General features: G+C 35.8%; 1 protein-coding gene and 1 pseudogene across 1 annotated transcript in view; both read right to left on the reverse strand.

The window, feature by feature from the left end:
* LOC106868553 (UV-stimulated scaffold protein A) overlaps window positions 1-13,533 on the reverse strand; it is a 17,547-nt gene extending 4,014 nt beyond the window's left edge. The window contains exons 1-11 of the mRNA XM_052972606.1: window positions 12,516-13,533; window positions 11,886-12,040; window positions 10,886-11,006; window positions 9,841-10,161; window positions 8,403-8,800; window positions 6,270-6,405; window positions 5,551-5,628; window positions 4,016-4,268; window positions 2,989-3,168; window positions 1,869-1,926; window positions 462-675 (exon numbers count right to left, since the gene is read on the reverse strand). Coding sequence (XP_052828566.1) covers window positions 462-675; window positions 1,869-1,926; window positions 2,989-3,168; window positions 4,016-4,268; window positions 5,551-5,628; window positions 6,270-6,405; window positions 8,403-8,800; window positions 9,841-10,161; window positions 10,886-11,006; window positions 11,886-12,040; window positions 12,516-12,717 — 2,116 coding nt within the window. The 5' untranslated portion in view covers window positions 12,718-13,533. The remainder of the gene's footprint in view (window positions 1-461; window positions 676-1,868; window positions 1,927-2,988; window positions 3,169-4,015; window positions 4,269-5,550; window positions 5,629-6,269; window positions 6,406-8,402; window positions 8,801-9,840; window positions 10,162-10,885; window positions 11,007-11,885; window positions 12,041-12,515) is intronic.
* Window positions 2,782-2,878, reverse strand: LOC128249463 (U6 spliceosomal RNA; annotated as a pseudogene).
* Window positions 13,534-13,561: the final 28 nt, after the last annotated feature.

Below are 13,561 nucleotides of genomic sequence, written 5' to 3' on the forward strand. Positions count from 1 at the left end.
CAATGCTATCATTTAATTTTTTTTTTTTTGTTGTTAAAAGTATTCTTTTCAACTGTCTACAAACACAGCCAGGCTGAAATAATGCATTCTCCCAGGAGTGAATAAAAAATTCTCAAACTTGAGGGGATGGGCCCCCATATATGGATTCTAATGGTGCAGGGGTCCACTTGCCATCAGGCAAGCTAGCAACCTGGCCAGTCTTCCACTGCTTACACCCACATACATATATAAATGCACACACATATTCTTTCAGTTTCCATTCACAAGGCTTTGGTCAGCTTGAGGCTATAGCCAAAGACACACTGAAGATGCTACACAGTAGGACTGAAACCAAAACCATGTGATTGGGAGGCAAACTTCTTAACTGCACAGCCGTGCCTGCACCTGAGAAATAAATCTGTTATATGTGGCTTTCCTTGACAAACATTCCCCTCAGAATCGATATGCTTGTCAGAAACAACCACCAGCACTATTATAGGTTTTGTTAAGGTGGACAAAATGAGATATATTAGTATGCAGACTGATAAAATGAGGTATAGAATAGTTCCTGACCTTTATGCGATCCATTCGTTTGCAAAGAGTACCATTTGGCATTGGTGCACGACACTGCCATTTCACAGGTTCAAACGTACCAGTAAATGTGAATGATCGATTTTTAATTAAAGCTATTTCTTGCTGCAGAGACAAAAAGAGAAACAGTACATATAGACATGTATAATCATACAAACACAATGATGATGATGAGGGAAAAGAGAATAGCAATGATCACTAATAATAATGTTTTCTAACTTCAATAATAATGATTAACCACATCAATAATGATCACAAACATTAATTCTAAATTTGATAATGGGTTATTACTATTATTATTATTATATCATGAAAAATCTCAGCTTTATTTTGCTGGGTATGATGGAAAGTGTCAGTTGTCCACAGCCAACAGACTAAGGTGACACTTGTTTTCTTATGCTTCAAGAACCCTTCAGAGTACTTTTGCAGTTGTTCTATCTTTACATTCATTTCAATCTTTTGGAGCCATGTTGGTAGTTGGGTGCTGATACTTCCAAGTGTACTAACCAATACTGGTATCACATCTACTTTCTTCATTGACCATAACCTGCATATTTCCCATATTCTTCAATTCATCACAGTTGTTTATTTTTTACTTCTTTCTACTGTAGGCACAAAATGTGAAATTTTGGGTGAATAAGTGGTTGATGATTACATTGACTTCCAGTACTCAATCATTGCTGCCATTGCTACATTTACTTCTCCATATCAACATGAACTAGACGGGTCCCTTCCACTTGTTGCATTCCTTTGTCATCTCCTCTATGACATTCAGCATCCTGGGATCAGCTTTCACAATTTCTACACAAGTCTTCCTTGATTTTCCTCCACCACAGTTGCTTTCTACAGGCAGGTCCTGGCACTATCTTAGTTAAGTGTCATCATCCATAATGCTTTACATGTCCCTATCATTATACACATCACTCTTGCACACTACATCTGATTCCTCTTATGCTCAGTTTTTTTTCTTCATCTCATCTCATTTGTGCCTCATCATTTAAAAACATTAATATTACACATCCAATGAATTATCTTTACTTTGTTCCTTTCCACACTTTACGTAGTCTCTGCATTGATAATGTTGATAATAATGATTTTCAACTTGAATTATAATGATTGCTGATTTTAATAAAAATAATTTCTAACATTGATAATAACAATCCTTAACTTTAATAACAATTTCTTACATTAGCAAACTTTAAAAGTATGTATTCATATACACCCTAAGATAGGTGCAACAGCAGCAACAACAATAACAACATTCAAAGAAGATAAGAAATAGGATAAAATGTACAAACTTGGGAGGATGAAGTTTCTGCTTGCTGTGGTACCCAAAACCGATGTAGAGAGTCATCCCTACAATAACAAAATCAGGGAAAATGTTCCAAATTAACATCTTGTAGTTATATATACAGACACACACACACGTGTGTGTGTGAGTGTATGTATCTGTGTATACAACCTTCATGCAAAACTGCATTAGATCACCATCACATCTCCCACTGATCATTTGGTAGCTATAAGAAGTCTGATCAAAAAGTATCAGAACTGGTTATGGTAAAGGAACTAAAGTACACAGAATGAAGCTGCTTAGCACAGATTGACCTTGACATCTGTCACACATGCACATCAAGTTATAATGCTCTCACTCACTTCTGTTGTTTATAGCAATGCCTGGAAGTAAAGTGTGTAGAGTGTGGTTGTCTCAAAAAGAAGATCAGGTTTCAGCTGTACAGGATCTCCATGACTGTATCGAGGAAGGTGAAAACATTTTGAAAATGATCATAACAGGCAATGTAAAAAAAGTTGTTTTTCAGTCTTTATCTTTTATCTTTTATTTGTTTTAGAATGCAGTCATTCTAGGGCACCACCTTGAAGAAGTTTTAGTTGAATGAGTCAATCCCAGTACTGATTTTTTTTTAAAGCCTGGTATTTATTCTGTTGATCCCTGTTGCTGAAATGCTATGTTATGGGGACATAAACATACCAACACTAGTTGTCAAGTAATGGTGGAGGACAAACACAGACACAAAGACACACACACACACACACTCGCAATACAATGGGCTTCTTTCAGTTTCTGTCAACTAAATCCTCTCACAAGACTTTAGTTGGCCTGAGGCTATAGTAGAAGACACCTACCGAAGGTGCCATGCAGTGAGACTGAACCTGGAACCATGTGGTTGGGAAGCACACAGCCACACCTGTACCTAAAATATGAAATGCTTCACAAGTTTGCATGTCATCCTTTCACAAGGGCCATGCCAATCTCTGTATCATTTCAATTTAAATACTGCCAAATTTTCGATACAAAAAGAAAGTTTATTCTATCAATGATAATTTGGAGAAAATAGGTATCAGAGAGAAGTTTGTAAAACAACAAACATTTTACATGAAATAAAAATGAAAACTACTTACTTTACAACAGAAGGAACTTCTATTTTGTCAGGATTTTCCCAGAATGCTAAGTCTGGACCAAAAGGGATAAATGGCGCTTGCTGGAGCAGACGCTCCTTTCTCTCATTCAATTCCTTTTCAGCATTGGATTGGGATGGCATGATACTCACAGAGCTTCCAGTGTCTGAACTAGTTGATGGCCTAAAAAATTAGTTTTATATTCATGTGAATGAATGAATGCATGCATACATACATACATTGCAATGCATTACATTACATACATATGTATATTGTGTATATATGTATATGTGTGTGAAGTGAAAGTGTGTGGATTTGTGGTTAGTGTATTTGGCTCATGATCATAAGCTTATGAGTTCAATATCTGGCAGTGTGTTGTATCTTTGAGCAAGGTACTTTATTTCAAGTTGCTCTAGTCCACTCAGCTGGTGAAAGTGAGTAGTACCTGTATTTCAAAGAGACAACACATTCTGTCATATTAGAACCGTATCAATGATCTATTGATATATGCAAGCAATCCTGTATCACATGACAGTTTGTTATAGCTTGTTAGTATTTATATTTCTTCTTGTTACAAACACTGAATTTAAGCTTGATGGTTCATTATGTTAGACAGTAGTAGGGCAGCTTATCAGCTGGTGGTTAAGTTGCTACATTGTTATTTGTGATCTTCCCAGAAACCATGCCACAGCAGGCAGTTGGAGTCTGGACAGCTCCCTGCTAGCCAGCTCCATGTCAAACCATCCAACCCATGCCAGCATAGAAGGGGGATGCTAAACGATGATGATGATGATATGACAGGGACGCAAGTATAACTGTTAGATCATATTAGTAAACCATTTGTATAGCATTAATCAGAATAAGAGACAAGACTTCTTTGGTTGAATCCACATATGCAAGTGAGTCTGTATATATATGTGGGTATACCAACTTTTTGGCATAATGTATATGATAATGATGGCTAAAGATGTTATTATTATGATGAGAATGCCAAAAGGAAAAACACATCGAATGACCATTTCCAGCTAACCTGTTTTGTTCATCTTGTAACATGATCTGGTCTTTGTTCTTCTGTAGCAGTTCTTTCTTCCATTTGTTCATTGTGGCTGCCATGGAAGCTGGATCTTGCTCATCACCTGGCCGTAACGTGGCTTTTATGTCCCATTGTTTAGAAGTTTCACCAAAACTAGGTTGTTTCCTTAGCATAGGGCTGGAAATGTACTTCTTCACCAAAGTTTTGTTAAATGCTTTACTTTGGATTTTTTGTCTTGAGTGTCCTGGTGCTTATAGAAGACAAAGGAGAGAATAAAATAATGTTAGATATTATAAGCACCAATTAGATACAAAATAAGTGAATCAGGCCTTACCAACAGTATTCAAACTAGGCAACTAAAATATACTGGGCAATTGTGCAAATAATAATAATGAAATTATTGTGTATAGTGCTGCTCAGGTGCACTACAACTCATCAAAGGTGCATGTACAGTACATAGAATTATGTACAAAAGTCAGGAAAGTGAACAGTGTATGAGTCATGATATACATGTATGCATGCGTATGGAGGGGAGGATATCAGGTGTAGTGTTGGTGAATTTCAGGAAGCATGGACATTTTAAAGAATGCAATGTCTCGGCAACTGACAACTGATACAGGTAGTTTGTTCCATGCTTCAGTGAAAAGAAATGTTTCCAAAAGTCAAGGGAGCTATGCTGTTTTCTGACTTTGTTGGCATCTATTTTCCTGTTGGTTTTTGCCTTACAATTATTTATTATTTTCACAAGGTAATTAATTAACTTATCAAGCAGGAGAGTTTATACTCCATGTTGAAATATTATAGAGTACAGACTCTGAAGGACAAAATAACCATTTCCCACTACTACTTGTCTCAATTCATTCATAAAAAGGGGAGTAGTTACTAGAAAATTCTGAAAAACTGGAATATATTAGTCTCAGTATCATTATGACATCAATTGTTATTGTTGCTGCAATTGTTAGGCTTTTTTTGTTTTTCTTTTAGTCAGAAGGGAAAGCTGTACCTAAAACTCTTTATGCAGTCATTCTGATGGTTAGGAGGAATGGAGGAAGGCATTCTCAACCCAGAAACCTAACTTGAATACCTGTAGCAGAGTGGACCTAGCTAAAAGCCTCCAAGTTGTCAGGTGTCAGTCTTAAACCTTTATCACTCAGATTACTCTTCAAATGAATGAGCCTTTGCCTTTCTCTTGGCTAACATTGGTAGAATAGATAGAGGAGGCTGGTATGCATGGACGATTGCTGGTCTTCCATAAACCTCACCCAGACTTGTGCTTTGGAGGGTAATTTTTTTAGGTACAATCCCATGGTTATTCATGACCAAAGGGAGTCTTTACCCTTTTTTTTACACAGGCCGTACATAAGTTTGCTTGATTAGGACTGACCTGTGGCCACATAACAACACAAAATAAAAAATAAAAAATAGAAATAAATATTTAAGAGCTAAAGCAAAATATATTTTAAAATATGTGAAAAGAGGAAAATTAGATTGAAAAATACCCAAATAAGTCATTTTTAAAGGAAGTGACCTACCAGAGACATTCTTCAAATGTTCAGGTATGTCAGATTCGTAACCTTCTTTTTCTTCAACTTCTTCAAAATCATCGTCATCTGTGAAAGTAGAATTTGGAAATTTGACATAAGATTGGATGCCTGTGTTTATGTGAGATACATACATATGTGTATATATATATATATATATGTATGTATTTGTTTATGTGTGCATGTATATATGTGTGTATGTGTGTGTGTGTACATATATATATATATATATATATATACATGGCCACAGTCTAACGATTTAAATAAATAAAAGATAAAAGATATATATATATATATATATATGATGAATTTCCACACAGTTTTCGTTTGCCAAATTCTACAAGGCATTGGTGTACCTAGGGCGATAGTAAATGACAATAGCCCAGCATGCCACACAATTGTACTGAATTCAAACTCATGTTTCAGTGCTCTGCACTTTCACAGATGAGTGGAATAAAACAAAATTCCCTTACTTGAAAAGACAAGTAGAAGTTATCAGCAGGAAAGGCATCAGGCTGCAAAAATAATACGTTAGTAATATGTACTCATCCTATCCATGGAAAAACTGATGTAAAAACCAGATATGCAAAAATGAATAAAGGTATATCAAATACCATACAAGATACATTTGTGATTAATTGAAATTGTACTTCCTCTCTGAATGAGAATAAACAGACACAAACATAGTAAATAAAATGAAATGAAATTACCAGTTTCATCATCAGTCATGCTTTTAACTCCTTCCAAGTTCAACTCGTCCAGCTGAGATTTTGCTTTGTTCAACTTTGTCATGGCATCAGTGAGTTTCTTCACTGTTTCATTGTCTGGACCTGTCTTGGATAGTTCCTGCAACCAACAACCAAACATACTGAGACTAGAACTTTGTACATATTAGGCTACAATTTATTCAATCAAACACAGAATATAATACATATATATGTACATATATTCATATACATACATATATATGTATATATACATACATATAGACTCATATGCTAAGGCAGAGGTAATGATGGTAAATTCGTACATTGGTAAAAGGCCAAAACTTTGTAGATGCCATCACATAATGGTTTTGATCAAACATTTGAATGTTTGCCCTCCCTCCTACACAAAAACAAAAAAATAGTGACAATGGTATCAATAACAAGAACAAGCTGACATAAGAGGTTCTATGTGGTTGCTGAACCTGCTAGGAATAGCAGTTAAATTTCTTTCATATCAAACAGTGCTATCTCAAAAAAGGGAAGTATTCATTAGACAATGTAGTCTTAGATATCAGACAATGAAAAAAAAAGGATGGGATGGTCACAACTGGAATGTCTTTGATCACATATCTTTAATCAGAGCTGGCCTGGGGCTAAACAACAATGATGTCATCAACATGACATGGTCAAGCAGAGATGAAAGGAGTTACACAACATCATCATCATCATTGGCGTGACCAACCAAATCCTCCACCACCTTTACCACTGTCATCCATCCATCATCATCACCACCATCATGTGAAATATATCTTTACTAAACTACAGGAGAAATAGCGGGAATAATTCATAAACAACAATAACCTCAACCTGATACTCTTCCCCCTCCTCCTCCTCCACTTCATCACCACCGCCATTGCTGCTATCATTACCATCTTCATCACAACTACCATTGTCACCACCGCCACTACCACAATCCTCATTACTGTCATCATACTAGCTAGCTCCTTATCATACCATAGGTCTACTTGAGCAGGAATGGCTGCAATCCCTCAAAGGCAGCAATAAATAACAATGCTGCCTGCACCACCATTTTTTTTACCACCAACACCATCACCATCACTACCATTATGATACGTTGTTAACTCAAGTACTTATTCTAATTGTATCTCTACTAAGAAAGTGTTACTGCCAGAGCAGTTTAGGATTTCTGCTTGAGCCATTCAGTATTAACACCTTTGCATCATGTTTCAAATCTCTTGATTGTTTCCTAAACTACATTGCAATCTGTGTGACAGTTTAGCACAAACAAGGTCAAACACTGAAACAAGAATGACAAGGTCAATTAATTAATGAGTGCAAAATAAAATCACTGGGGTGTCAACAGTGTGCCATTTTATTGTTGTCATGTACTACTGAATATATCTATAGATTTGTTAGTCAACAATGTGTGTTATGACAAAAATGTAAGCATTACATCTGTGTCTAAGTGGTAAAGAAGCTTACTTCTCAACCATGTGGTCTTGGGTTCAGTCGCACTGTATGGCACTTTGGGCAAGTGTCCTTCTACTATAGCTCCTGGCCAGCCAAAGCCTTGTAAGTGATTTAGTAGGTGGAAACTGAAAGAAGGCTGTCATATACATGGGTGTGTGTGTGTGTGTGTGTGTGTGTGTGTGTGTGTGTGTGTGTGTGTGTGTGTGTGTGTGTGTGTGTGTGTGTGTGTGTGTGTGTGTGTGTGTGAATTTCAACATCAACAACAGGGTATTTTTGTATGTAAGTATGTATGTATGTCATTGATCAGTTTTATTTCAAGATTTCTTGCCAATAGAGAAAGAGCTGGTTTCTCACCTAGATCCAAGGCACCTTCATTGGAATTTCAACATCAACAACAGGGTATGTATGTATGTATGTATGTATGTATGTATGTATGTATGTATGTATGTATGTATGTAGGTAGGTAGGTAGGTATGTATGTACGTGTGTATGTATGTGTATATGTATGTATGTATGTATGTCATAGATCAGTTATATTTCAAGATTTCTTGCCAATAGAGAAAGAGCTGCAAATGAGTCTCACTATTATTCCTTTCCTAAAAGAACAACAATAACAAAAAATAATAAAAATGAGTGAGAAATTACCTTTAGCCATCTTTTCACATTTGGTAAATATTGATGGGAAATAAGGTTGTGCATATCTCTCAAGGTGATTAAAATGTCTTTATTATCTTCAGTTTCTTTGATCAACATCTTGTTAGGCACATCGATTGTGAGGCAATAATTCATTGACCCAAGACCATGACTTCGTATCAAGTCAGATGAAGACGCACCCTCATCATCTTTTTCATCTCCATCATCATCATCATCTTTGTTTTCTTCTTCTCTTTCTTCTTTTTCACTACTATCACCGCCACCACAATCATTATCAACATTATCATCACCCTCGTTACCATCATTACCGCTCACATCCTCATCCTTATCATCATTCTCTTTTTCATTATTGTCTTTTTCGCTTTTATTTTCTGATGTCTCGTTTGAACCTGATAAAAGAAAAAAAAACGTTTCATCATCATCATCATCATCATCATCATTTAACGTCTGTTGTCCATGTTGGCATGGTTTGACCAGAGTTGGCAAGCTGGAGAGCTGCACCGTGCTCCAGTCTGATTTGGTATGGTTTCTACAGCTGGATGCCCTTCCTAATGCCAACCACTTCACAGAGTGTACTGGGTGCTTTTATGTGGCACCACACAGGTGCTTTTTATATATAAATGTGTGTATGTGTGTGTGTATGTGTGTGTGCGTGTGTGTGTGTGTATATATATATATATATATATATATATATATATAAATTATTATTATTAATAACAATACAATACCATATTATAGTTTCATAATAGCTAAATTACCAGTTGGTTTCATACCAGAGATGGAAACAGCAAGCATCAGAAATGGCTGACAGAAATAGATGACTATTCCTTTTAACCATTTCTGGTTTTAACTATTCCTTTTAACAATTTAGTCATATTATTATATAGATATAATCAGAATATTCAACATGAAATATGTGTTCAGTGAATACTGGTGACTGTATTGATATTTGGCTGTAAAGTAGTGAGTTTTAGCCTTCAATTACTGCACTCTTACAGATTCAGTTTTGGTTATAATTTAGCACTCTTGATGGTCAGAATTATTTCAGATGTTTATTGACCCTTTGGATAGCAACTTAGACACTCAGAGGTCAATAATGACCACTTTGCTGACCCCTGGCTTTAGTGAAAATTTGGTCACCAGGCAAATGATAATAGATGAGAGGTTTGATTTCTCTGGCTGGACCTTTTGCTATTTTATTTCAAATTAACTGCTTAAAACAAGCCGTTTTATATCTAAAATATCAGCAGTTAATTCCTCCATAGGTTTGTAAACAACGATCTAAAAATCTAAGCCAAAGTTATCTTCCTTGAAATAATTTTATACCTGGGGACTGTAAGAGATCTCTTGCCTGACAGCAATAAATCTGTTTGTTACTAATTAGAAAGAAACTAACCCTTGAAGAAAAAAGGCTAAGAAAATATTTTACCTTTCCCTGTTTCACTGAGACTTGATGATGCTGTATTTCCATCAGTTTTCTGTGATGAGCTATGATTGGAATCATCACAGTTAGTGTCGTGGTCACTTGCAATTGTATTAGGTGAAGAATTACAAGATAAAGAAATGTCTGTGTCACTGTCCTTCTCCTTGCTTCTTATGTCAGTTTTTCTCTTCTCAGTGTTTTTATTATGATCATCAACATTATTATTATTGTCATCATCATCATCCTTGAAAAATTCATCTGTTTGTATTAGCAGCTGGTAACAGTTTTCGCTTTGGGTTAAACAACTTTCAAGATGAGGGAAAGTTTCTGAAATAAATTGGTGTATATTTATTTTGTTATGGTAAACTCTTACACACGTAATATAATGAGTGAACTTAAACAGCTTGATTAACTGATATTAAATGCACTATTAGACAAAAGCTCACTCAAAGAAGGCTTAAAAGTCTAAAAACTAAACAAGAGAGATAACTCCAATAATATCAGTCAACCGAAATGTCTGAAAAACAAAGACAATACGGTGAGGAATGGGCCCTGTCTTTAAAGCTAACTGATGAAAGCATTGAACATGTTTCAATCTTATTAGATCTCGTCAGCCAAGCATATTCTGCTCAGTGACCAAGACTTAAAAGTGATCAATATATGAATAGAAATGCAGGGAATCTAGTATAACAGTAATTGCAAATAGCAAGAAAAGGACTGAAGACTGAAGGCCAGAAAGTTGGTGGGGTAGGAATAGTTGATTATATCAACCCTAGAACTTGACTGGTACTTTATTTCATGATTCTGAGGTGGATATAAAACAAAGCTGACTTCAGCAGGATTTGAACTCAAACTGTAAATATCCAGAACAAATACTGCAAGGCAATAATTATATTCACGTCTGCAAATTTTTGGAATGAATAGAATCTATTTACTTGATTCAAATCCTGACACCTTATTTCATTGACCCCTTAAGGATGAAAAGCAATGTTATGCGCACAGGACTTAAAGTGATATAACTAAATGGAAAAATTATAAAAGAAAAACCTACCTTCTATTTCTTTAAGTATCTTTTCTTTCTTTCGTTGCAAAAGTACCTGTTTTTTCCTCTCAGCTTCTGCTTCTCTTTGTCGTTCTACAATTGTCCTGGCATGGATATCATTAAAATCAACCTGATGGGTGACAAAATGAAGATTCTACAGTAATCCTGGTTGACAAAGTACTGTCAAGTTTAGGCTGTATATTCTTAGTATAATGGGATTATGACTTGATTCCAATGCTCAGTTGTAACTATTACCCTTCATTCACATTGCTGATGTCCTTTCCCAAAACTCTGCACATGCACCACATCCAGGGCTACCAAACATATTCAACTCTCCTTCCTTCATCACTATAACTGTGCCACAATCCACATTTGACTTCACTAAATATTTTCCTCAATCATTCCTTCTCAGAACTGCATCTCTCTTGAATTTCCTTTCTTCCCACATTTTTGTTTGTTAGTTTTTGCCACTAAACTGGCCCAGATTGAGCACTGTTATGGTCAAAAGTATTCTATCCATGACCATATCCTCTAGTTTTCAAGCATAATGTTTCTGTGTAGGACAATATTAACCATTGTGTACCACCCATATTGGTCAGTGAACCAGAGAATGCTTTACAGTTGATGGTGAGAAATAAAGTCCCAAGTAAAAGATGATATAACATTCAGTCTATATGCATGGAAATGTATAATGAAGATTGAACCAATGAAAGAGCCCCTACATGATCACTCATCCTGTTGGAAATAACAGCCAAATTTACATCAAACCACTGTTTTAGAAGACGAAAATGTTGGATAAGGTGATACTGACAAACAAAACATAAGGAAAAATATGTGAAATCATGGTTGAAATGCTTTTGATCTTAGATTTGACCAATCAAAACCTAAACCCAAAGTCTTAAGTTTTGATTGGATTTAAACAACAGCAACAACAATAACACTGCTACCACAGACACGACAATGGTATGGACATTAAGTTATTTCCCTTGTATAGGAATAATTATTTTACCATTTTACAATTCTTCAGGAAATTATAGCCCAATGCAAGTTTTTTATAAGTGTTTCCAAATTTCTCATTCCATTGTTGGATAGCTTTCAGAGCTTCAAACCTCAGTCGTTTGGCCACAACTTTAGGAGGTGGTAAAGGTTCTTCAGGGTCAATGCCTTAAAATAAATTTTTTAAAAAAAGCATTAAAAATAATGGTTTCAAATTTTGGCACAGAGCCAACAGTTTTTGAGGAAGAGGGAAGTAGATTACATTGATCCCAGTACTTGACTGGTACTTATTTTATCAACCCCAAAAGGAGGAAAAGTAAAGTCGACCTTGGTAGAATTTGAACACAGAACATATATACAAATGAAATGCTGCTAAGCATTCTGTTTAACATGTGTGTGTGTGTGTGTGTGTGTGTGTGCATGCATGTGTGCGTGTGTGTCTCTCTTTTTGTGTTTGTCCTCCTATCATTTGTTTCCATCCCCCAGTGAAAATGTTTCATAGATTAAGGACCAGATATAAAAAAATTAAGTACTGGTGTAGACTTGTTTGACTAAACCCTTGAAGACAGTGGCCCAACATGGCTGCAGTCCAATAATTGAGAAAGATATAAGAGTAGAATTAGCTTTTATAAAATATATTTACCGACAGCCAGTGTAAAAAAAGGTTGAAGCTCTGACACCAATTTTTCCCGGAAGCAATGAGATCTTTGAAAGAGTTCATTGATTATCATAAAAGTTGACCACCTGACTTCAGCATGTTCCTTGCAGAGATGCACCATCAACAGATCATATGCACGGAGCACATAAATATTGGAAACTCTGGTAAGGGGAAAAAAAAGAATCATTGGATGGCAAATATGAGACAAGGTTTTGTAGTCTTAAACTGACTAAGGATAACTTTCACAAGGCCTGAAATTTTGGGGGAGTGGGTCCTGTCGATTAGATCGACCCCAGTACGCAACTGGTACTTACTTTATTAACCCCAAAAGGATGAAAGGCAAAGTCGACCTCGGTGGAATTTCAACTCAGAACATAAAGACAGATGAAATACTAAGCATTTCGCCCAGTGTGCTAACGATTCTTCCAGTTCGCTGCCTTAAAAGAGGTGTAAATATTGAAATATATTCCATCACAAAAGATGTGTACATATTGAAATATTTTCCATCACAAAAGAAGAATTTAACCTGTTTGTTACTCTGTTTCTGTTGATATACTCTTTGTTTCAATTGATTTTGAAAATAACAAAGAATTTAGCAAGATAGCTTAGTTATAACAATAACTATTAAGCTGATGTTTGGAACATAAATTGGTTTCAAATTTAGGCACAAGGCCAACAATTGTAAGGGAGAGAGCAAGTTGGTTACACTGACCTCATTGTTCAACAGGTACTTATTTTATTGGCCCCAAAAAGATGAAAGGTGAAGTTGGCCTTGGTGGCATTTGAACTCAAAATGTAAAGAGTCAGAAGAAATGCCACTGAGCATTTTGTCCAATGTGCCAACAATTCTGCCAGCTCATAGCCTTTTGTTTTGAACATGAATTACGATGAAATTTAGAAGGAAGACCTTAATTAGATCTCATTAAAAGCAAGAAGCATATATCATAGAATCCAGGGTAGGTCCCAGGTATGTTGGTATCAAAAGATTCAGACAGGAACAAAACACTCGGTAATCACTGAGGGTCAACCAA

This window comes from Octopus bimaculoides, chromosome 14 (genome assembly GCF_001194135.2).
Source record: "Octopus bimaculoides isolate UCB-OBI-ISO-001 chromosome 14, ASM119413v2, whole genome shotgun sequence".
Classification (NCBI taxonomy): domain Eukaryota; kingdom Metazoa; phylum Mollusca; class Cephalopoda; order Octopoda; family Octopodidae; genus Octopus; species Octopus bimaculoides.